A 23,540-nucleotide genomic window follows, 5' to 3' on the forward strand; every position below is an offset into this window, starting at 1 on the left:
GCCAGGGCAGTCTTTGTAAACTTGGACAAATAATCTCACCACTTTGGAGATTAAAGCTGGATTTGTCACATACTGCACAGCTCAGCTTGTCATGGTTCTGTCTGGGCTTCTATATGTGCAGCGTCACCAAAGAAGCAGCTCTGCTGTGCATCAACAGATGCAATGTAACCCTTTTGATAGGTAATATTTAGGGAATTTGATCTTGGAGCCTCTTGCATGGAGAAATTCATTAGGAGCAAGCACATTTCGCCTGTGAGTGGTTTTGTTTTCTTGTTCCTTTTGAAGTAAAAGAGGAAATGTGGGAACTATTTCTAAATTACCCATGCACCAGAGTGACAGAAGAAACCCAGAAACAGATAAAGACCAACAGCTGGAACATATTGGTGGTACAAGGAAGCAATTAGCCTATGGCATAAAAGAATGAAATCACATATAGAAATTATTTGTGTCTCTTAGCATTACTTTAGCAAACTGGAAACTTTGGGGCAAAGGAGACCCATGGTGCCAGGCCAGTGCTGGTGTGGTACAGAGTTATGCCACTCTAGGGGGAAGAGTTCCAGCCTTTCCTTAATGGTGTTGTATGAGACCTCGCAGATGTGGGAGAAGAGATGAGAGGGAAGAAGGGGTCAGCCACTTCCCCTTTCTCTGAGCTTTCCCAGCACTGCTCTAAGTTCCTGTAAGAGCTTGCTTCTCCCTGACATGGGGATGCCTCGAGGTAGCTTTGGTCCATCTACCCCTGGGAACTTGCATCATAAACTGGCTGACCGACCGCAGCCTCTCAGCTGCTCTCCTACTTATGGTCAGCCTCAACTTCGGGCACAAAGAGCCATCCTCATAGGATTGCTTAAAAGTTACATCATCAAGCAATAAATCAGTGAAAATACCTTAGGGTGGGAGAGAAATTTGAGATAAACATTCTTTACCAGACATTGTAAAAGAAACCATAGCCGCATCAGAATGAATGAGCTAACTCCCATTGCCTTCAGTGCGGCCTTCAGTCTTTACATGTGGGATGCCATGCTGCCATAGTGATGAGTTCAGGATAGCTTTAGTTGCATGAAGTCATTCAGCTGGATTGATGATTCTAATCAAATTTCCTGCCTTGGTTACAGTTTTACCATCCAAAGCCTCAATTTAATCAGTGGTCATACTAATAGTGGGATTTGTTTCAGGAGGGACTCCATTTTCCACTCCTAGTTTCTGAGAGCTGGTTAATCCTTTCATGGGGCAGGGTTTGTATATCATGCCTCATAAAATCCCTATATGAGGATTTGGGAAGAAAGGATGGGATTTGTCATAAGTACTCACGAGCGTGTCTTCACAGCAGGCACAGAGATAGCCAACCAGATGGCTTCGCCCCATTAACTTCTTACAGGTGGAGACAAAGGTCCAAAAACACACAGCAGCCAGATCCATGTATGCTAACCTCCCTCTCCCTCCCTAGAAAGGTCTGGGAACAGAAACACCCAAGCTGTCCTTGCATAAGCCATTTCATCCAGCTCTACATTTCACAGCTCCAAACTGGTGAGCCTGCATCATGATGTGTTTCATGAGCCTATCAGTCCAGAGGATCTCCATGCAGTGTCCCTATCCCACTGTGCAGAGTGGACATGCCAGCCCCAGTCCCGCTGAGGTTATGGAAGAATTCACTGCATACAAAGGGTCACAGCAGCGTTTGTGCTATTGGGATCCCCTCCCACCAAGGACTATTGCTAGCCCTGTGTGGTGCAGGATCAGTTTAAAATAACTTCACTTCGAGCACCCCATGGAAATCCCCTGCCAGTCACCCTCCTCACGTGCTTTTTGTTCTGAGAATCAACAGGCCTCAAAGAGCGGTCTCAGAAGAGGCCACATCTGTACAGAGTTTGCTTTCATCCCCACAAGGGTTCCCAAACAATGCCAGTGCCAGCCGGAGGTTTGCTGAATGGTATGAGAACCAAAGGCTTTCTTTGCTTTCTGTTCATCCATTAAAACCTTGTGAGTCAAAATTAAGAGGACAGGAGTGGGAGCTTTTGGAGGCTGTGGTTTCTCACAAATGCCTAAAGCGAAGTACTAATGAGAAAGGTTTTTTTAAAAAAAGAAAAGTCTGCAACCCATCACCACAGCCATGGCACAATTAGAGACAAATCCGGTGTGCGCTGCTTTACATTTATGATGCAGACAAACTAATTTAGCTAATTAGGGCTGTCTACAAAATGCATATGAAATAGCACTCTCTCCCGAAGTCCAGTATCAGAGATTCTTGCTACTGAAGTCCACAAGTGTACATACACGCAGCCTGGACACCTGCTACTGTCTGAGCGTGGAATTAGCTGAGCCACCTCTGCATGGGAAGTTTTGAACACTTTCTTCATTGTCCCACCCACAACTGATGTGTGAAACCCCATCAGCTGAGAAGCCCACAAGGATAAGTGTAAACAAATTTGAATTCAGAGTTTAAGAAACAAAGCCAAGAAGAAGTGAAAAGCCCAGTTGGCTTCTCTTGCTTGAGACCAAGTTTTATCTTACAGGTTTTGAGCAGTCCTAAACAGATTAAGGTACGATTTAGCTTTTTTGAGAGAGCAAACACTTTTTATTTGTCAGTGCAAAGACTTCTGTTGTTGTTGTTTAAAAGGAGCTCCTGCTTTGCTGAAGCTTGCTCTATATATATTGATGGCAACTGTTTGTGCAGCACAGAAGCTGAGCTTCTAGAGAAGTTCAGTTCCTGCATTTCTGAGGTGCTGGCACTATCTCCATGATAAATCCAGGACAGCTCTAAAAGACTTCAGCAACCAGTTTTGGAAAATAATTTAATGGCATAAAGTCTGATGGGAAGAAGTAGAATTATAAGGAAGCAAGTACCCATCTTCCTAGACTAGTTTCAGGCTTTGTCTCTGGACGAGCCCAATGCTCATGCAACCATGGAAGGACAACACATTTGGTGACAACTAGATAGCATAGGCAACTGCTGCCTCCACTTCTCTTGCCTCACTCCCTGTGCCCAGTACTGCCTCCAGCCAGAGTGCCAGGCTTGAGCTCCGCTGGTGAGCCCAATGCCCTTCTTTCGGGCATATGTCCATTTACCTCCATATGGGTTTCTGCCCACATTCCAAAATCCTACCTGGATCCCATGACAGCCTCAGTAATGTGCCTGGGAAAGAAACAAATACCTTCCTCTACTGGGCGTGGACCAGCTCACTCACATTTGTCTCATTTATCCCAGAGAAGTGGAGATATTGCCTCACAGATGAAATCAGCTCAGGTCTCCACCTCTTTTTCCAGTAAAGGGCAAACCCTTTCTCTCTAGACAAAACAGAAGGAGTGGGCTTACAGAGACCACAGCATCCTTTGCTCCTCCAGGCTTGCCCAAGCTAAAGAAGAGGGCCTATGTGTTACTCCAAAAGGAATTTCCCTGCTTCCTGCCGCTTGCCATTCCTGGCCGCTGCAGCCTGTGTGCGATACATCAATGTGTATGCTCAGCAGGGAAAAAATGCCGCTGACCGAGGTGGTGGTTGAGAGATGAAAAAGACTGATCCACACAGTGGTTTCTTCTGTCTTCCTCTAAATGCGTTCACTTCAGGAGCCCCTTTCTCATTAGAGCTGGAAAAGATGTAAACAGAAGCCAGTCCCTGCTGAAAATAACTCTGCTTATGTCCTGTGTGGAGCCTGCTTTACTCTCCGGCTGGGTTTGACTCCTAATGACAAACTAGGTTGTTACTAGTCAAAGTTTGCATATAGGATAGTTGCACAGGATACCCACTGGATACATTTCTTCCAGTTCATTAGAAGCATGAATGGCTTTAGCAAACAGGTGGAGCAGGATTGTGTCTTATCTCATGGAATGAGCCACAAGAGGGAGACAAATACCCATGTGGTGCCATTGTGGGCTCATGCCCTTAACCTTAGGTAGGAGAAGGTTTTCTCAGCTCTTGAGAGCTTTCCAGGTTTCAGATTATTTCCCTAACCTTAAGTCAAAAATCTCGAAAAGCCTCAAGAATGAAACATGGAGAAATAAAATTCATGTCAGAAAAACTTCCCCTATGCAGTTTGAAAGTGTTTAATTTCCTTTTTGGATTAAAAAAGTTAATTGTTGCTCATTCACAGACTCATTGAAACATGACACTTTCAGCTTTCAAAATATGAAGTCTTTGGAACCTCATTTTCTTCCCCAAGCAATTGCTGAATTCAGCAAGATGGTGAAATAGAGCCCTTCCTACAGTTTTTGGCTCTTAGCAAAACCATGTAATTTGGAAGTTCCTAAGAAATCTCAAGAGGCACAGAGCTAATTCAATCATAGGATACAATTGCTGCCTTTCATGTCCACAGTCTCTTTGGCACAGGTCAAAAATTTGTCTGGAAACACACAGAAGATTTTTATCTGGAGAAAGAAACTAAAAACTGAAGCACAAGTATGAGGATGTAGGAAGAAGAAGGCTCATACTTGGCCCCCACCTGCTCTAGCTGCTCTAGCTGCATACAAAAGATGCCACAACAACTGCAGGGTTCAGAAGAACCTCTGCCAGTGTTCAACTCCATATGTAGACCATGGAGGAGGTAGGTCCATGGAACAGGGCTTTGGAGACGCTCCCCACATTTATGTCCCAGAGCACAAAAAGTAGGGTATGTGTATATCACTGACAGGCCACATTAGTGAAGTATTTGAATTCCTGCATGAGCCCAAGGTCTCAAAATGCTGAAAACAAGATCTGGCTGTAAAACAGGACAAACTGGGCCCACAGCATAAACATTTCTCATGTGAGGCAAATACCTTACTTTCCAAGTCAGTGGACAAAAGAAATGTGGTGTAAATATCCATGGCTGTAGGTGAATAATACACCTACAATGAATTCAATCTGAAAAAGGTAGTCAGTGGAAATTATTGTATAGGAATGGTATGACCTATGGCCGCATGTGGCAGTCCATCCATCTCTACAACTGAAATGAAACATTAATGTAAAAGCACATGAACATAGGGCATAATGTGAGATAAAAACTACTCTTCGGCTCAACCCTGTAAGACTGACTGAGGCTTCATCAACAGCAGCAAACCATACAGTGCCAGTTCTCTGGCAACTCTGGCATGGTGCAATCCCAGCTGTGCTATCAAACTTTTAGTTTCCAGAGTATCCTGTGGGGTACAGCTGCAGACTTATGCTGGTTTCCATATTGTGCTTGGAAATTGTTTGAGAGAAGGCTATTTGGCTTGAGCTAGAATATGCCACAGATCAATCTAACAGTTTAACAGGATACTCAACTCAGGGCTGTTGTCCTTTCTATATCATTGCTCTGTTTACTAGTACAGATGTAGCCTAAGATGCCAGCAGGGTGACACTTCCCATATTCCTCCTACTTCTTTATGTCCGAAGTTCCTTATGCTTTGGAGCACTAATCAAGATTACTAGCTATGCTTTTAAAAAAAGTATAAAAATAAAACATGGATCTATCAAAAACATCCTACTGTGACTGCCTGGTTCTCTGTGCTACTATTTCTATAGCTCTGAGTGCTGAAAAATGGCAAGAAGGAAGGAGTTGGTGATCCACTGCCCAACAGCTCTTGGGAGCCCAGAGGGTATTTCAAATGTTCCAGTGGCCCATGGTATCCTGTTCCCTGTACAAGGCAGCATCCGTGGCTCATTGCTTGTGGCCCTCTTCCTGCCAGCATCTGACACGGCAATGTCAGCCAGGGCTGCTCAGGGTCATTGACACAGTTACAGCAGCATGAGACTTACAATAAAACATCAGAGATGTTTCTTGATGAATGTACTAATAAGCCCAGAGCCCACTTCTCATTTTACACAGACTGCACCACTCTCACATGTGCTACAGAAGGTTGTGAAATCACAACCAAGCCCTTGGAGTCATGTGTGGATCTCTCCCAAGCTTTGCAGTCAGGGCACATGGCTTCACTTCGTGTAAAAGCTGGGGTGAGAACTGTATTCACTGCCCTTCGAAGACAGGAAAGCACGTGCAGCAGACTGCATGGTGAGGTTAGAGACCAGCAGTAACAGGGGAATGATCAGCTTCAGTGAGACCTAATTACTCCTAAGGTGCCTGTTGCTGAAAGTTGTTTTCCACTGTGAAGTTCAGGGAAGTTTTGTTCCCTCTAAAGAAACTCCATGCTGCTCATTTTGAAATCAGTGAGAATTCGGAGTTTGCCCAAAGACAGGACAGTCATGCCTTTAGAGTGAAGAGAGAGCTCTGTCAGCCAGTGTCTTGTGAATGTTAGGGGTTCTCGGAGGAAAGATAGCTTTGGCCATTCCAACATAACTTCATAAACCACTTTTTCCCCCTCTGTCTCCTTCTTGTAACTTCGACCACAGCTTAGGCACTACAGTTTTCCCATTAAAAAAAAATATTTTAGAGTTCCCTACCCCGTCAACAACTGTTGTTCACCATCTTTCTCTCTCCCCCTGTGATGTGTTTACATGAGGAAATGAATTTTCAAATTAGAGAAAAACACAGCAGAAAGTACCCAATCCATGTCAGGGAGAAGAGGAAACTCAAGAGTTTCTTCTTCTCTTCCACTGCACCCTGCAAGAAAATACTTTAAACAGCTTTCAATGCCCCATCCCTGGCAGTGTTCAAGGCCAGGTTGGGTGGAGCTTTGAGCAACCTGGTCTAGTGGAAGGGTCCCTGGCTGTGGCAGGCCAGGGGGGTGGAACTAGTTGATCTTTAGGGTCCTTTCCAACCCGAACCATTCTATCATTCTGTGATTCAACGTAAGGAGTTGGGGGAATGTATTAATTCTCCTAACACACAAGGAAAGACAACAGGCTTCTCTGAAGGCAACACTGAAAAATACTGGCTAAGCAAACACCATGCATTAAAAAAATGAACTTTTCTATGTACTCATAACAACCTTTAAAAAAACTTGCCTGTATCTTAAGGTGTGGTGATGGAGATTTATTGACCAGGGCTGCTAGATATGTGTGTGAATACAACCATGCGCACAGGCATACACACACACACACACACACACACTATATTATTTTTTTGCTGAGCATCTGGTTGTCTGGATAAGTTCATGTAATTCTCACACTTGAAGCTCCAAGGGGCTGAGAATAATATCAAATGCTCACACTCTTATCCTCCTAATGCTGAGGGGGGCTTCTGGGAACCCAAAATCATACTCTTTCAAATAAACGAGAAGTAACATTAGGGGTGGAATTAATGACAAAAAGTTCCATTTTGTGCTTAACCCTTTCCACTCACTTCCATGACCTGTTCTAACCACAGCAAGTGTTAGGAGCCCTGAAACATTGGTTTGTGGTTTGTTTACACAGGGATGTGGGGACTAAGTCATGTTGTTGTTGGGTTTCCTTTTTTTTTGTGTGTGTTGTGCTTTTTAAAAGCAATGGTGGAACCAAAAGATATTTTTTACCACCCTGAAGGATCTTCGCACCCTAAGGCACTGCTGACATCATTTAGTAGCACAATCGATTTATGCCATATCCACATCTAGTTATTCACTATGTTCATTCCTATCTGAAGCTGGAGGTCTCAGCTCCAGTGTTGAATGAAAAGTCCAGCCATCTAAAGCATCTTAAATCTTACCCTTTGCTTTGCCCTCGTTCCCGGTCCTCCCATTGCTCTCACAGATATCCAGGCCTACAGCAGAGAGGTCCCCTTCAAATTACTGAATGTTTTCTCTCCCTCAAAACCTTGAATTAATCAGCAGCCTCATTCTTGCCTCTTCTCTAAAACTTGCTTGCTTGCTAAAACTTTGGCCTCTGCCCTCACAGTGCTTTGCGTAAAGTATGTTAGTTTATTCCCATTTTATATTACAAGCCTTCCTTACAGACTACTAGAACTACCATGGACTAAATCATCCGCCTCATCCTGAGCACTGATTTCATCACTCAGCTCAATAAAGCTCTGTAAAACTTAATTCATCCTAAAATTATATGCTGTTTTCTCTTTTGCTAGAAAGAGCACTGTTGCATTCCAGCTGCCATCCCATCTATCAGCCACCATACTGCTTCAGGTCCTACCTTGTACAATGCTGTCTTGATCCAGCTGTTACTGAACTCCTCCTATCGCAAGTATCTCATCACTTTTCTCATCATAATGCCTATGTCCTTCTTCCTCCAGAGACCCTTGAGGATATCTACTTCTTCTCAGGATTTACTTTAGCTGACTTGGAAGCATAGGCCCTCTTTCCCCAGCTAATGATTTTTTCTTCGTTGTGATTTAATTATAATACGGTAATGAATACACATGTGTGTGTTTTAAAGGAATCCATATCACATGTCTTTAGTAGACATCAGGTGTTAATTTGTATTTTTTGACATGTTCTCCCATTGTTGCTTGTTGTATTTCTGGTCTGGTAAACAGCAGAGGGGAAGGACTTGTCTGTCATAGTCATTGGCTACCAGAAACCTCCATGGGGCCACAGTATTAATCCACTGAGTGATCCATGCTGCATGCAGTTGTTCGTTACGTCAGCTCTTGAGTGATTAAGTGAATAGTAGGGGGTGCTACTTCTCATCTGTATTTCACTATACAGCCCTGACTTTGCCATGTCTGGCAAGGCTGGCATGCAAGCAGTGCTGACCTTCAGCTCAGATTTTCAGTAAGATAGTTCCATAAACACAATGACATCGTGTCATGACATCATTACTTTCCTGTAGGTTTGAATCAGCTTGCTTGCTTTTACAGGAAATTATATATATTCACTGCTCCTCCAACTTGACATCAGGGAAGTGCCACACACAATTGCTTTCAACATTTAGCTCTCAAGTGGATGAACAACATTCCCATAATCCATTAAATACCCACCCAGAACAGACTTTGTCATCACAAAACTAGAGGCAGCTAAATAAACAGAAAGGTCAGTTTTACACTACAAAAGCTTGAAAAAAATCACAGTATTACGTCTGGGGAAAGGGTAAAGCAAAAATGACAGTACATTGTGCTATGAGGGCTTCTGGCCTGATTGAAAACACTAGGTAATACAATACTGGTGCCAAGAGACCATAGTTTTAATGTCTCCATCTCCCCAGGTCCTTCCTAATATTATCAATGATGTCATTGCACCCTGGACTATTCATTTTAGCATTGACTGGAAAGGCTTTGCAGAAGAAAGAATTATACTGGAAATTGGAAGTACACCATATGAGATGAGATAGATAATGTGAACAAATGCACAAAACTAGACACATCAGAAGGAAATCAAAAGAGACATTCTGCATTGTTTATGGACTACAGGACAGTACACAAAATCAGAGACCTTAGACCTTGAGGGCCTCAGTGAAACAAAAGAGTGGAAAGCATTGTATTTATGGGACAAATCGGGTTTCATCTAAGATTCCTTCTTTCATATCAGTTTAGATCTCACACTGTTCTACTGCTCCACCAGTAATAAATACAGAAAATATTCTTGTATTTACAAGAAGTATTGAAAACCTCATTATTTGTTGGAAAGGAGGGGCAGAGGGTAAAGGGGAAAGTGTCATAGTTTACAGCCATGTGTTTTCAAATAGAGGCTAATGCATGCATACCAGCACTCACTTTTACACACCAGTGCCAAAATACTGATGCGCTGCAAAGTGATCTTTGCAGTGATACTGCACGCAGAGCAGAGACCTTAAAAACAGGGGCTAAAATGGTATACTTTGGGCCACCAGTGTTGTAAGTTGGAAATAACTTCATGACTCTCCCTTCACTCCTACCAAAGATGGCTTTGCTGAGTTCCAAGTTCAGGATTCAAACTCCTACTTGACTCTAAACAGGCATCTTCAAACACCAAGTTCTAGACACATATGTAAACTTTGCCATCTGAAGGCTTTTGTGTGACAACATCTGGGAATACATTTATGGGATGTTAATTCAAAGGATTGAGTTATGCCTATGAACTAACACCCTGCATGTGATCACTGAGCTAGCTGCAGTGCTACAGTCCCATCCCAAAACCTGCAGACATCATCTATACCAGCCTGTCAACAGTTCATGCACACTTTAAAAGCATCAAAGTGTTTTTCCCCATTTTTCCAAGAAAAAAAACACATAAACACATAGAAAGACACCGACGTATTTCTTTGCATAATTTCAGCAAAAACATGCTTTTCTTATTAAACTCTGGTGCTCTCCTTTGAGTACAAGCATCTTCTTTTCCAGGAAATCTATGACTAAGTATGTGTAAATACTCATCTCAGGGGTCTACCCCTGTGGTGGCTGTGGCCACCCCCAGAACTTCTCACCACATATCTGTGTGAATTGCCTCATAGTCACATGTATAATACATTCTCCCTTCTTCCAGTTCCCCTCTCCGTCTGGGTGCTTGCCAAGTATGCTGGCTGGCTATGTATTAGCAACAGAAATTGGACTTGAGTCCCAACAAGACCCTGGTGGAAGCTGGAAGTATCCCCACTGGCTGAAGTGGAGTTCAGCTGGCTTCCACCACTTCAGCAAGGGCTTCCTAGCTCCATTATTGGGTCGCTGTGGACTGTGATTGCTTTAATCCTGCAGACTGTTGAGAGCTTTCGATTCCACTTAACTTCAGCACAGACTAAGGTCGCTCAATTGTCACTAGATAAACCCATTATAAAATGCAGCTAAGTGTGCCACTCTCTGGCAACAGCTGGTCGCCCCTATGTAGGACAAGACCAAGCCTTACAAGAAAGTTGAGCTCATGTTTCCAAGAAGGTTTGAACAGAGAGTTGCCAATGTCAGCGGTTTACTCAAGGCTAGCAGTAAACTTGAGTTGTTTATTGGATCCCAGCTTTCTTTGCATGTACACAGGAAAACAGATGCTTCCCACTCCCAGGCCCCATGCTTGAGCTATGCCCCCTCAGCAAAACCCGCAGGTAGGGTACACAAATGGGGCGGCAGAGATGTTGCTTCCTGCCTCTAGCTGCTCTGAGCTGGTGATACGACATTATCTATCCTGCACACTTCTTTGGCCTCCCTGGCAGGGTATCAGGCCAGCTCACTTTATGCACTTTGTTTTTCCTGTGCGGTAAGAACAGTTGCTGCCTCTGCTCACAAACAGGGAGCAGAGGCCAGGGCTTGCAAGCGCTTTGGCTCTAACAGTGCGCATAGGGCACGGATGACAGTGCTGGGAAGCAAGCCAGGTCTCCCAGAGCCTGAGCAGCTGGGTGCCCTAACTGCTAGGTTACCTTTCATCTTCCAGCATGGTCCATCCATAGCCTTGTCTTCAGTGAGCCTCAGGTGCAGTCCTCCACTCATTTGTTTATACCAGCTGCAAATTAAGTTTCAGGCTCTTACACTGAATTAGAGAGGCAAAGGGGAAATAAATAGAGCAAAAACTCATGTGCCTGGACGTATGCTTAACCATGGGGCTTCAGGATGGGCACTTATCACAGTCACTTGCCTCTTGTGAAACAGTGGGTGCTGGTCCCTAACTATGCCAGGACTGTGATTTATTACAGCTGTGTGCCCTTCTGTGGTCTAGGAGAGGATCCTCCAGCTTTCTGCTTGAAGAAAGTCCTCTCAAGTGGCACAGGTTGTTGGAGAGCATGATGCACTCACTGCTCTGCTCTCCTGTGACATTCCTTTACATAAGCAGCCGAATAGTAAAACAAATCAGTGCTCATTGCTAATTTTGTTATTTATAGTGAGCCACCACAGATGGAAACTGCAGCACCATTCTATCTTTAGGGCGTAGTGCCTGCCTGTCCATACAGACAATTGGCAATTAGCACAAGAACAATTTGTTTATCTATTCTTAAACTTAAACAAATAGGAGAGCCATTTATCTGTCAAAATTCAACTCCTTCCCATTGCCAGATCTCCATGTTAACTGCTTAATGAATAGAGCTCATTGCTTCAGGCATTTAGGTAAAAAGTATCATCTTCTAAAAGAACTCCCATTAAAGAAAATGAAATATGCAATAAAAAATAACAGATTACGTACTGAATGGATAGCATTTAGATCGCAAGAATCAGGAGCACAGGACAAGGAAAAGATCACAGCAATGTCAAGCAGAGGCATAGAAATGGACCAACCTGTATGTAGGGGAGGTGTGGTATGTATATTATCCTGGTTACTCCTGGCTAGTTTCTACCAGTCCAGCCACCCAGCTCTCTGATTGCTCCAAGTGAATCCTTGAGTGAGCATGAAACTGGGGAGTAGAAGACAGAGACGATACTTGCAGTTCTCAAAGTAAAATCCCACATGTGCACTAGGATGCAGTTGCATGGCTTGGATGGCAGGACCCTGCCCAATGTAAACACCACACAAGCCAGGGAGAAGACATGACATATTTTTTTCTATTTTTATTGCTGATTCCAACCCTTCTTTATTTTCTTTTACTGCCTATACCAACCCCTGAAGTTAGAGAAGAGAGGAAGAGGCTTTATGAATTGATGGACTTTGCGAGTTGCAGCCAAGGGTTGGCCCCTGTTCCTTCTCTTCTTGCCCCCACCAGTGGGAGGGGAATGGGAGTTGCTGAAGGACTACTCACGCTCAAGTTAAAGGCCAAAGCAGTCTGTGTGGAAAAATAGAAACAACTAACCCTGTCTTTCTCACAATTCAGATATTCTCAGCATCTGAAAATGTTCACTGAGTCAAGCTTGCAGGTGCAGTTTCTTTTCCATTCATATGGGTGTACATACATCCATATGTACAGGGTGGTAAAAGCACTGGGAAAAAATAAGGTTCTAGAAGTCGCTGCTATGAGGCAGCAAAGGTGGGTGAGATCTGAGGAATTCTGCCTGGCCTCCATTTTCAATCATATTGGTCCAGCAAAGAGCTGCTTACTTATTGTGCTACCTGGACAATCTTTATTTGACCATTTTATTCTCCCATTAGCATACAGGAATGGGATAAAAGCTGCTAAATTAAAGTAAATTATTTCAAATACAGTGGCTGGAATGAAATAACTAATGAGAAGCTCCTTCTTTTGTCTTTCAGCTCACAACTCCGAACTTCCCTGTAGTGGTCAAGCTGGGACATGCTCATGCTGGAATGGGAAAGGTAAGTAAAAGAAAAAACACTTATAGCTCAGGAAACAGATATATATGTGGCACAGCATTCCTGTGATTGTACATGGCGTGTGGACAGCCAGAGAAGGGGTTAAACCTCCCTGCAGCCTATCTGGGTTGCACTGGCTGTTCCTGTGGGAGAAAAGGCCTTTTTCCGCTGTCACGCACTCGGAGACAGGCAGTGGGATTGGGTTGGTGGCTGTCTGGGATGCGGGAAGGGGGGTTGTGAAGAGTGGGGGAAAAGCTGGCTGGGCTGAAGTCATTAGGCTTGTCTTTTATATGTTTTCTCCTCTCCTGAAAGTGGTAATGTTGTTTATTCAAGCACCTGTAATGTGCAGCTACACCCCATAGCTCTCACAATGAGGAGCAGTGGCACTGGTCTTTTTGAGCGCATTATGATGACCTGATTCAATAAAACAGGAGCCCTTCAGTTATTTTTTTCCTCCTTGCAAGGAAGAACAAGACCTTACAAAGCAGAATGGCTGGTTGCCTGCCAAGGAATCCTGAAAAACATTTCACTCCTCAGAAGGACATGTTTGTTTTTCCCAGGCTCTCTGGGATCTTTATTCCCCCAGTGAATTAGCAACCCCTGTTTCTTGGGGTGACTGGGCTCCCCTTTCAGTGAGGCATCACCAGCACATTCCTGCTGCACTTTAGCCTCCTCTTTCTTGTATATATCTTTTAAAAAAGCATCCCCTATCTGCCTAAAACTTGATTTGTTCACAAGTAGGAAATTGTGACATATCATCTCTGAATCCAAACGGGCGGTACATGAACTTTGTACCACTGTCACAGTGCCTCCGTAGAGCAGACAGACCTTCTCCCAGCCTCACACTTCACCTGAAAATTATATATAGGTATGGCAAACTTAAACTTGGTACAGCTTGTTTGTTTGTGCTCTGGAAACAGGAGCTCCTTCTGGCTTCCTGGATTGCACGTGGAAGCTCTCATAATCTTTCTTGCTTTGGTTGCAATGTTCCCCTGTCTGGATGGTAGTTGCTGGAGAGGAAGTGGGCTCATATCCTTGGGCCAGTGGTGAAGTTGTCTTTCAGCATCAAAGAACAAACATTTAAATAAGCAGGAAATGTTAAAATATGGCAGTGTGTGTGTTAAACAGGCAGAGGTGTCATTGAATTAAAGTACATGCAGACAGCCTAGAGCTGAACGTGTCCATAGGAAGGATTTCATTAGCAAAATCCTACCAGGAACACCAGGAGGAAGAAACCTTTCCCTGAGGAAAGGTTTCAAGTTCCCTGAGATCCTGCAATCCTGGATCTCTCTGCTCTGCAATTTGACCTGTAATGTGGGGAGGGCTTCGAGTGTCTCTCTTGTGCATAAAGGACTCTCGGTGACTACAGAAACAAGTGCAGAATCAGAGAAAAGTACCCCAATCTTAACAGTATTTCAGGACAAAACTCTCTGCAGAATATTTAGCTATTGTCTTCTGCACCAGATACCAGATCTTCTTCCACCTCTCGCTTTCCCTCTTACTTCATTCTTTAATGATGTTGATTTTTGCTGTCACAAGTTATAGGAGAAAAGCATTTCTACTCAAACTCCAGGCATAGTTGTACGCAGAGGTACAAGGGGGGTACGTAGGAAATTGTTCCAGATGAAGATAGGCTGACATCCAGCATTTTAGAAGAAAGAATTGGCCTGAGGCCAAGTTTACTTTAGTCCATTATGAAATTAAGAACTACAAGCAAAGTCTGATGTGGATTTGGGCACAGAGTTTCAACACTGCTCTCTTTGGTAGATGAGGAAGGAATGGGAAGGAGCAGTTGTTGACCTTATGGTTTTAGTTTGGGCCATTCTCCAGCCACAAGCAGCCTGAAGGAAAGTTGAGACTGATTAAATTAGTCTTCTTGAAGTCTCACTGCATTTCCTCGCAGAAGGCAAAAACAGAAGAGAGTGAAAATAAAATGAAGAACAGGTCTGTTGGTTTAAAAGACAAGTTGCAGGAATTTGTTTCATGTTGTTTTTAAGACAATAGGGTTCAAGCCCAAGTGGAACTGATGGAAAGAAACTGATAGAAAATGTTAGGAGGAATACAGATAAGCAGAACTATGGGTATACTAAAAAAGTAACATTTATAGGTTAGCAAAATCAAACCTCCAATAAAGTAATTCAGAAGAGGAAAGTTTCCAGGAGACAATATGGTGTTTTTAACCATCATAATGTAAAAGCAATAACCAATGATGATAAAGAGCTTACAGAGAGATAAAAGATTTCTTAGCCTTGGTCTTCAGAAGTAGAAATGATAGCAAGAAATAGCGGGTCTTTATCTGTAAAATATAAGTAATATGAAAAGAGAGAGATTTGCTTTTGGTTTAGATGAGCATAAGAAAGTAAATGTTAATAAAGCACCTGCATCGGGTCATGTTTTCTATAAAAGCAGTGACTGAAGAAACAAAGGATAAAATGACCAACCTATTAGCCAAAGTCCACATGTGAATATTAAAAATAGTACTTACTGCAATTAACAATGCCAAGATAGTAAGCCCTGTATTTATACCTGTAATGGGTGCTTCAAAGGGTGTGAGCATTCAGATTACAGTCTCATTACCATCAGAAATTGTCAAGGAAGTACTTACATTTTTCTTGTTATTAATGGTAAAATCACACGTAATGGGAGGCACCAAAACTTAGAAGAATGAGCAAAGATGGGAAGTCCACTGTTATTCTTTATTTGTACTAAAGCAGTGGCCAGGAGCCAGAAAAACTCTGGACACAGGAAAGGCCTCTTCCCCAAAAAGATCCACCATTGACTTGCAGGGAGATTTGTGTCACTTCACAGTTCTTCTCCAGTTTCTCTATGTTACAGAGCAGAGAGATTACAATGATTACCTTACTCTTATTGATAACTCATGTTCCTAAGGCTCTTGGCACTATAAGAAGTGCCAAGTGTTTATTATTTTGCAATAATGGCTAGAAAGACTATAATTATAATGGCCAGACTTTCATTATCACATATCATTTGTTTTCACAACATTTTCACAGAATTCACTCACCACATTTTTTGATCAGAGGGTTGAAGAGAGAATCATCAAAGCTAAAGTAACCATGTTAGGACTTGTAACAAACAGGCTCTACTGACTGTCTTTAGTTTGGAAGAGGAACAGTTAGTACTCAAGCTCAGAACCAAAAGGGGTGGCAGTATACCATTAGTGATAGAAATGCTCTTGCCAAGTGCATGTAAGGTGCAGGTGGAGATGAATAAAGCAAATTTGCAATAAAAGGCATCTTTTGAAATTTCCATTGAGAAATCCAGAAACAACAGCCTCTCTATTGACTTGAACAGGGACACCAGGAATAGCCTTCACACAGAGAGACAATGGGGCCCCAGATAGTCTCATCTCAAAATAGGACACATGCCCCTCAGCCTCGCCCATGACCACCATTATATCTCTTTTAAAATTTGGATCTACTTCATATTTTGCTGGCACTGGAAAATCATAAGAAGTGGTCTCTGTACTGCTAGTCCAGACTCAATACAAATAAAGTATCTGTAGAAATACTGCTTAGACAATTGTTTACAATGGAGCCAGCAGAGAAGACCTTTCTCATGTTGTATTTAACACGAGCCCAGGCTCATGAAGTCAATAGCACTCAAGGAGTTTTCCAGAGAAACTGTGGGTGGACGCTAAGAGGAGATGTCCTTCACTGTGCAGAACTTTTGTTCACCCAGCAGCTCCTAAGAGGTCAAGACACTTTTAAGCATTGTGCATTTTGAGCCTATCTACCCCAGAAGTGATTGGGCATCTCTGTTGAATAGGGTGAGCACTACAGTGAGAAAGGAATAACACTTCTTCCTGACTCTGGATCTCATAATGCCAGAGCCCATGGAAAAGAATAAAGCTCTGAGTGTGTTAATATCTGCCATTTGTGTGCTAACATGACCCTAAAGCGCCCTAGGAACAGAGCCCAGCACTGCGAATTCACTCAAAGAGCCTCTTCACCTCTTCCTGATCAGATCATGAGAAGGAAACAACTGCCAGATCTGCAAAGAGGAAAAACAGTATCTGTTCATGTGGCTTTATATCTATTTATATTAATTTAATAAATATATATATATTGGTTCTCTTACTTTATTTTTAGACCTCTCTAATTAGGCCAATTTAAGAGTCACCTCCTGTCCCCTCCTGCCACATAATTATGAAAACACCTCCCCAGTACAAATCCTGGCCCAGATGAATTTATTACGTTGTAGAAGAAAAACTTGTTGTTCACAATAATGTGGTCAGAGTTATTTTCTCTCTTACTGGATGGGAAAGACTTCTCTACTTTTTCCTTTTTTTTTTCCCCTGGTATAAATATACCACAAACTAAACAGAGCCACTCTGTACTGTAAAAGTACTGCAAGCTTTTTATCAGAAAGGACAGCTCGTCACCTTGTCTCTCTCGGGACTGGAAATAGAATGTTCCAAAAGCGAGAGCTTTGAAAATCCAGTGTGCTAAAGACGAAAGGAAGGGGAAAGGGCTACCTCGGTTTGTCAAGAAACAAATATTTTCTTTTACAGAGGACAAATAATGACTTGACATGTAACATTCACAACAGAGCATACCAATCACTGCGTTCCCACTGACTCATGAGCAAGGAGGTACCACCCGTCTTGAAAATAGCATCCCCATTTCTTGCACCTCAGTCTGGAAGCTTTTGCTGGACACAGAAAATGGTGACTGATCCAGGGCACTGGAGACCAAAGCTGCCAAGATCTGGGGCTGAGAAGTTCTTCATTAGGAAGTTAGTAGGGATTATAAGGTTTAATGCATTAAAGATAGTGTAACACTTGGAGAACTTCAGCATGAGGATAATAAGGAAAGGCAGAGTCTGTTGTGCCTTTATTATTTTGAAGTGGGTCAAAGTCAGTCCTAAAATGTGTGTGTTGGTTGGATCAGGTGTTTTCTGAGAAGGGGAGTATAATTTGGAGGAGAGTGAAGGAGAGAATCGGGAACCCCTCTGTGCAGAGCCATGCCTGAAGACCTGTTGTCCCAAAATGGTAAAGGAATTACAGAAAGGCTAAGTGCAGGTCAAGATGGACCAAAAATCACAAATTTTACTTGGCCATGCCAGTTACTCTGGAGGAAAATACTCAGACTGTGCCTTTTCACAAGCCTACCAAGACTCAGTCAAACACCACGTTGCCAAGCCCGGCCTTGGCTCAGCCTTGGCTCAGCCTTGGGCACTTACCTTCCAGCTGAACCTGCCTCTAACCCCAGTTTGGACACAGAAACTGCTTCTGCAACATCTCCAAAGTGGTGTGGGTTTAACCTGAAAGGCAAAGTTACCTCTGGATGACACTCAGAGAGGCAAGGCTAGGGCAGCCCTAGCAGACTACTGTAATTATGCCACTTTGGCTGACTGACTATTCTCTCATGTGGCCGTGTAACCAATAAAAGCAAAAGGGGACTGTGAGGCAATACAGTGCTTAGGCTAAAGATGAGAGAGGAGTGCCATAGCCCCGGCACCCTGGTGCCCAGGAATATCTGGGATATACTAGAGACAGTAGATTCAGGAACTACAAGACAGGAAGTAGAAATTTCTACCCAGGAGCCTGCACTCACACAAATCCCAGGAGTGGCTGAGGCTACCCAGGAAATATCCATGGTGTGTTTTTAACAATGCTAGGACCCACTCTGCAAAATCCTGTCTTGCAGGAAGGCCTCAAAAGAAGGCCTCCACAGGAGAGATGGAGCAGAACTGTTTCTTTCTGAACTGTCCCTCACACTGCTCTCCAGCCAGGGGCAGGAACATCAGTTCTTCTTGGGCAGGCTGAGGGTGGAAATGGGCACCAGCTCCAGACCACATAGCAGACCACTTAACGTCAGCCTCTGAGATGCCACCCCAGGGCAAAGGCGCAGTCACATCTGCATGCGCATGTCCCCAGGGATCCAGCTAGACTCCCCTCTCTAATGCAGCAATGGGGAGCATGCTGGGGCACAGCCAGCGCTTGGGTTAGAGAAGAGAGCCAGAAGGGAAGCCGGGACTATCCCAGGGAGCTTTCTTACTCAGAAAAGGCATTTGTCAACACACTGGCCCAAACTCTTCACAACAGGTCACTAAAACGCTACAGCAAACAGCAGCTGATGGCTCCAGGATGAGTCTATTGCTGCTCAAACAGCCAGCACAGCTAAGCAAACAGGCCACCAGGGCAGGGGCTGTGTTTGCACTCGCTGTTTGCACTCTTCTACGCAGCTAATGGGATATTGCATTTATCCTAAGAAGGTTACAAAAAAGAGAGAGGAAAAAAATGGCTTCCTGTTGATCTCTTTCCAACTTCTTTTCTCAGTTTCATGCATTGGCCAACCTGCCGTCTTAGATTTATCCCTTATTAGGTGAATTGGTAACTGTTTGCTTTAAAATTATTTTTAATAGTCCCTTCTTAAATAATGCCCTCTGGTGTCACACTACATGCACCCTGGCTTTGGTTATCTCTAGAGTTTTTTCTCCTGTTAGGAAAGTGGATATTTTATTGATATGTAAAAGGGCTACAAAACAGGAGGAAATGAATTATACAAAATTTAAAAGCAGAAAGCTAATAAAATGGTGGATTTGATAGATAAGGCAGGAAGATAAATCTAATTTGACTGTAACTCAAGTGCTACCTGATCTTGAAGTAATATCTGTAGCCTGGACTAAACCAGTATTAACCCAGGGCACGGCTGTTATTTTGTCAAATTTGGCCAACTCTAACAATTAACAAACAGTGGATCATATTTCAGCTTTGATGTGGTGATTATTTTGATGCCTGGTGGGAAATAAGCCATGATCTCCTTAAAGGGGACCTCTCTGAGGTGCTTTCTCTGAAAAGTCCATGGGAAGAGTTCTGGTACAGGCCAGAGATAGATGTCAGAGGTGTTCCCTGAGGACTGTGCAGTGGTGTGGCACTGTGGGAGTCATCTTCTTTGTTTTCATTTCTTACTTTGTGTCCTCGGTTAGTACTCCCCCTCTTTATTTACCCAGCCAAAAATCCTCAGGCCCATTGGAGAAAGCACATTCAAATGCTTTCGCTCTTTCCCCAAAGGGAGAGAATGATAGAGAGGAGGAGGAAATGGACTCTTCCTTTCCATAGCACGCCATACTTTTTTTGGTGGGGTGGATGGGAGGGAATTATTAAGATGAGCATACAGCTAGCAATAACAATACGGTCTAATTCCAATCTGGAGGGGGAAGCAGCATCCCTTCCTCTGCCTCTGGTACGAATGTTCCTGGGCTGGGTACTGGGGATGCAAACGTTTCAGCCGGGTCCCAAAGACATCTGCTGCACAAGTGTAGCACTTTGTTTCAGATCCCACAAATGTCCTTATTCCAAGTAGGTCATTACATAATGGCTTTTGTCTTTCCCATTGCCAAAAGGGTCTGGAAGAATATGCTGTAACACCGTGCATCGCCTGCCCATGCAGTCCCTCCTGTGATCATCCCATGAGGGTGGGTCCCTCTCGCTTGACGTTATTCAGCCCAGCACAGCTCTTATCTGTGCAATGAAAATACCCAAAATACTAAGCCCCGACACAGCCTGCATTGTTGCCCCTGGGATTTTGCAAGCTGTCCCCCAGTTGGGGGCTTCCGTCATGTGAGGTGCTCCCCACTCCAGCTCTTCCTGCTGCCTCCAGGGCATTCCTACCACCTCACCCTGCCCTGCCACACCAGCACTGCATGCAGCCCCACACAGACACAGAGGGGGACAACACAGCCCAGAGCAAGGTTGCTCCTCCTGGATGACGTGCAATGGTTGCCTTTACATTTCCCCTTTGTGTTTGTTATTTTTTTTTTTTTTACCACCCTCCCACCCCACAGATGACTGTCTTCTTCCTCTGCTGCTTTTCTCAGTGGTCCCTGAATAGTGAAAGCACAGTTCTCACCACAGAAAAAAGGAGGAGGACTAGTGGTATTTGGCATTCAACAAAAGGAGAAGTAAAGACCAGGTCTTTTTTTCTTCTTAGTCAGGCATCTAGAAATGGTCACAGGTCAAACTGGTTGCACTTTTCACCTTCCCCATAACCTGTCCAGTTCTCAAGAGCTTTTCTGCGCCAGGATGTGGCTGCATCTTTGGCTTATGTTACAGCTGGCGCTTACACAAAACTATCTAAACAGAATAACACAGGTTAGCAACAAGCTTGTCCTCTGTTCTCTAGTGAAGATGGCTCCTGCCCTCTCATGGTTGAAGGCAGATATGTAAAACCACTTTGTTTGTTCTTTGCGAAGAAACACCAAATACCACTGCACGTGTTTCCCTAAGCTGGCTCCACACAGTCTGGCACCACCCTCCTTTAACACACACTCACACAACTGGAAAACTCTTCTGTGGCAGAGACTGACAGGTTGTCACGAGCAAGTAGACACTGTGCAATCCCCATCTGTGGCCTCAAAGTCTTACTAAATTACAAAGTGTAGGTAATACACAAATGAAAGCCACTCACTTGCTCATCCTTTTCACATGGTATTGGTCTATTTTCCACCAATTAATCCACCCTTCCTGCATCCGTCTGGCTCTAAGGAACAAGACTTGTACAGGTTTCTCTGATACACCAAACATGTTTTTGCCAATAGACTAAAGGCCAGGGTTGATGGTATGAATGATGTAAAATTGTCTACTATGTCCTCATTACCTGCTTGTGCAGATTTTCTCTCTCAAATCAATGAGCTTTTGTAGACATTTGATCATATCGTTAGAGCTCCCACTCACTGGTTTGGTCCTTCCTTCAGTTTTTTGGTTTTTGGATAAGATACAGAGCATATCTCATAACTGAATACAAATCTGTGAAAAGCCACCTTCTCAGAAAAACTCCAGCTCATAGGCCACTGCCCTCTCATTTCCAAGTGCGACTCAAGTCTAACACCCAACCAGCTGTCCCACGTATGTGCCTGTGGCACTGCACTCACACAAATCTCCCCAAGAATCACAGGCTCCCCCAGAGACATCCTTTTCCTGCAGAGCTTCCTTCCAGCCAGGAGGCCTGCATAGCTCCTCAAAAAAAGTCTGTAGGGGGGTTAATGTGAAATGCCAGGGAACTAAAGCCTAGAGGTGGCAGACAACCAGCTCTCTTGTTGATTTCCTGGCAGTGGTTTGTATTTCCTGACCACCCAAAATACTCTGTTTTCATCCATCCCAACATGGGAAATAGCAGTTCCAGTGTTTGAATGAAGTAATGCTCCTGAGGAGATCAAGTATTTTTCTGAAGTATTATAAAAGCAATGAGCATTAGCAAGAGCCATCTGCCTCTCTGGTGCCAGGTTTACCAGGGCTTGTGCACAAGAAAAGAGAAAAGGGTTGATTTGCTCTGGCTTGGGTTGGGCTGGGGAACTTCTCTCTTTAAATCACAATCCATGCTCTGCCCTCAGCTCTGACTGCGTGGGGTTTAACTGACATTGTGCCGTCCAGGCACAGAGATGACTTCTGCTCACAAAGTATCCCTGTTCTTTTTGCTCTTTGTCACTTTTCCCTGTATTTTGGAAATCAAGGTCAAAGTTGAGAACCAGCACGACTTCCGGGACATGGCCAGCATAGTAGCCATGGCAAAAACCTACGCCACCACTGAGCCGTTCATTGACTCCAAGTATGACATCCGAATCCAGAAAATCGGCAGCAACTACAAGGCTTACATGTGAGTGCATGGCTATGCCAGAGCGAGACGGGGGGAGACAGTGCTGTGGATGTGATTGAGTCGGTGTCTGCTCTGGGCAGGAGTAGGAAGCTGACTTAATTTCCTTGAAGAATAGCCCTTCTGTTCTCCTCCCACCTCTGAACCCAGATCCCTCATCCACCCATCATCTTCTCCATTACTCACCGTCAGCTCACTATTTCTGGAATGTAAATCTCTCTACCTGTTTCTGAGGTTCAGTTAGTTCCCACTAGAACAACTGTGCTCTGCCATCACCTGTGACCTCTCCCTCCTGCTGTCAAAGGGCTCATCTTTCCCAGCAAAATCCTCCCTGTACCCTCTACCGGGAATCAAACCCACCCCATTCCCCACATGGGGAAAAACAATAAAGCAGATTGAGCCAGCTGCAACTCCTGGAATTCTACAGTGTCCAACCCATAGCAACAGCCCATTTTCTCCCCAGCCGGAGATGATGGCATCACAATCACATGAAGAGCACACAGCTCCAGGTACAAATGGCCTCAGCCTGGCCGTTTTACATCTGTGCTCCTTGAAGCATACAAAGAAGGGAAAGGAGAAGGAGGGACATACTCTACACTGTGGGATCATGAGGGAAGTGGCATGAAGGCAATCCGCAGCACTAGTATGCTTAAAAATATTAAAAAGCATTCAGCCAAACTTCAGTAGTTGTCAAGCTCAGTTAAAGATGAAACCACAAGAGTCAGTAAGACACCTGTTTCTCCTTACTGCAAACCAGTAGATGAGAAAAGCCAAATAGCACAGCTTCTACAGAAGCTCCTTATCCAGCCACAAAATTCTAGACAAGTAGACAGCTCCAGCAGTACATTCTTCAGGTCGCCAGATAAATTTCATATGTTGCCTAACACCCATAACACTTTGAGTTCTTGGTCCATGTTTACAAACCCCTAGGCCATAATTCTGGTGAAACATAGTTAAATGAGATAATCAAATGTATACGATCACATGTTTTTCAGCTATAGCTGCCTAAAATT

At 43.8% G+C, this 23,540-nt stretch overlaps 2 protein-coding genes across 3 annotated transcripts in view; one reads left to right on the forward strand and one right to left on the reverse strand.

Annotated features, from left to right (window-relative positions):
* Window positions 1-23,540, forward strand: part of SYN3 (synapsin III) — a 201,995-nt gene that overhangs the window by 152,043 nt on the left and 26,412 nt on the right. For both annotated transcript variants that reach the window (XM_030477996.1, XM_030477997.1), the window contains 2 exons: window positions 12,854-12,916; window positions 22,388-22,530. In XM_030477996.1, coding sequence (XP_030333856.1) covers window positions 12,854-12,916; window positions 22,388-22,530 — 206 coding nt within the window. The remainder of the gene's footprint in view (window positions 1-12,853; window positions 12,917-22,387; window positions 22,531-23,540) is intronic.
* Window positions 12,031-23,540, reverse strand: part of FBXO7 (F-box protein 7) — a 47,769-nt gene continuing 36,259 nt past the window's right edge. The window contains exons 9-11 of the mRNA XM_030477999.1: window positions 18,116-18,196; window positions 14,361-14,442; window positions 12,031-12,047 (exon numbers count right to left, since the gene is read on the reverse strand). Coding sequence (XP_030333859.1) covers window positions 12,046-12,047; window positions 14,361-14,442; window positions 18,116-18,196 — 165 coding nt within the window. The 3' untranslated portion in view covers window positions 12,031-12,045. The remainder of the gene's footprint in view (window positions 12,048-14,360; window positions 14,443-18,115; window positions 18,197-23,540) is intronic.

The sequence above is a fragment of the Strigops habroptila genome, chromosome 3, assembly GCF_004027225.2.
Source record: "Strigops habroptila isolate Jane chromosome 3, bStrHab1.2.pri, whole genome shotgun sequence".
Classification (NCBI taxonomy): domain Eukaryota; kingdom Metazoa; phylum Chordata; class Aves; order Psittaciformes; family Psittacidae; genus Strigops; species Strigops habroptila.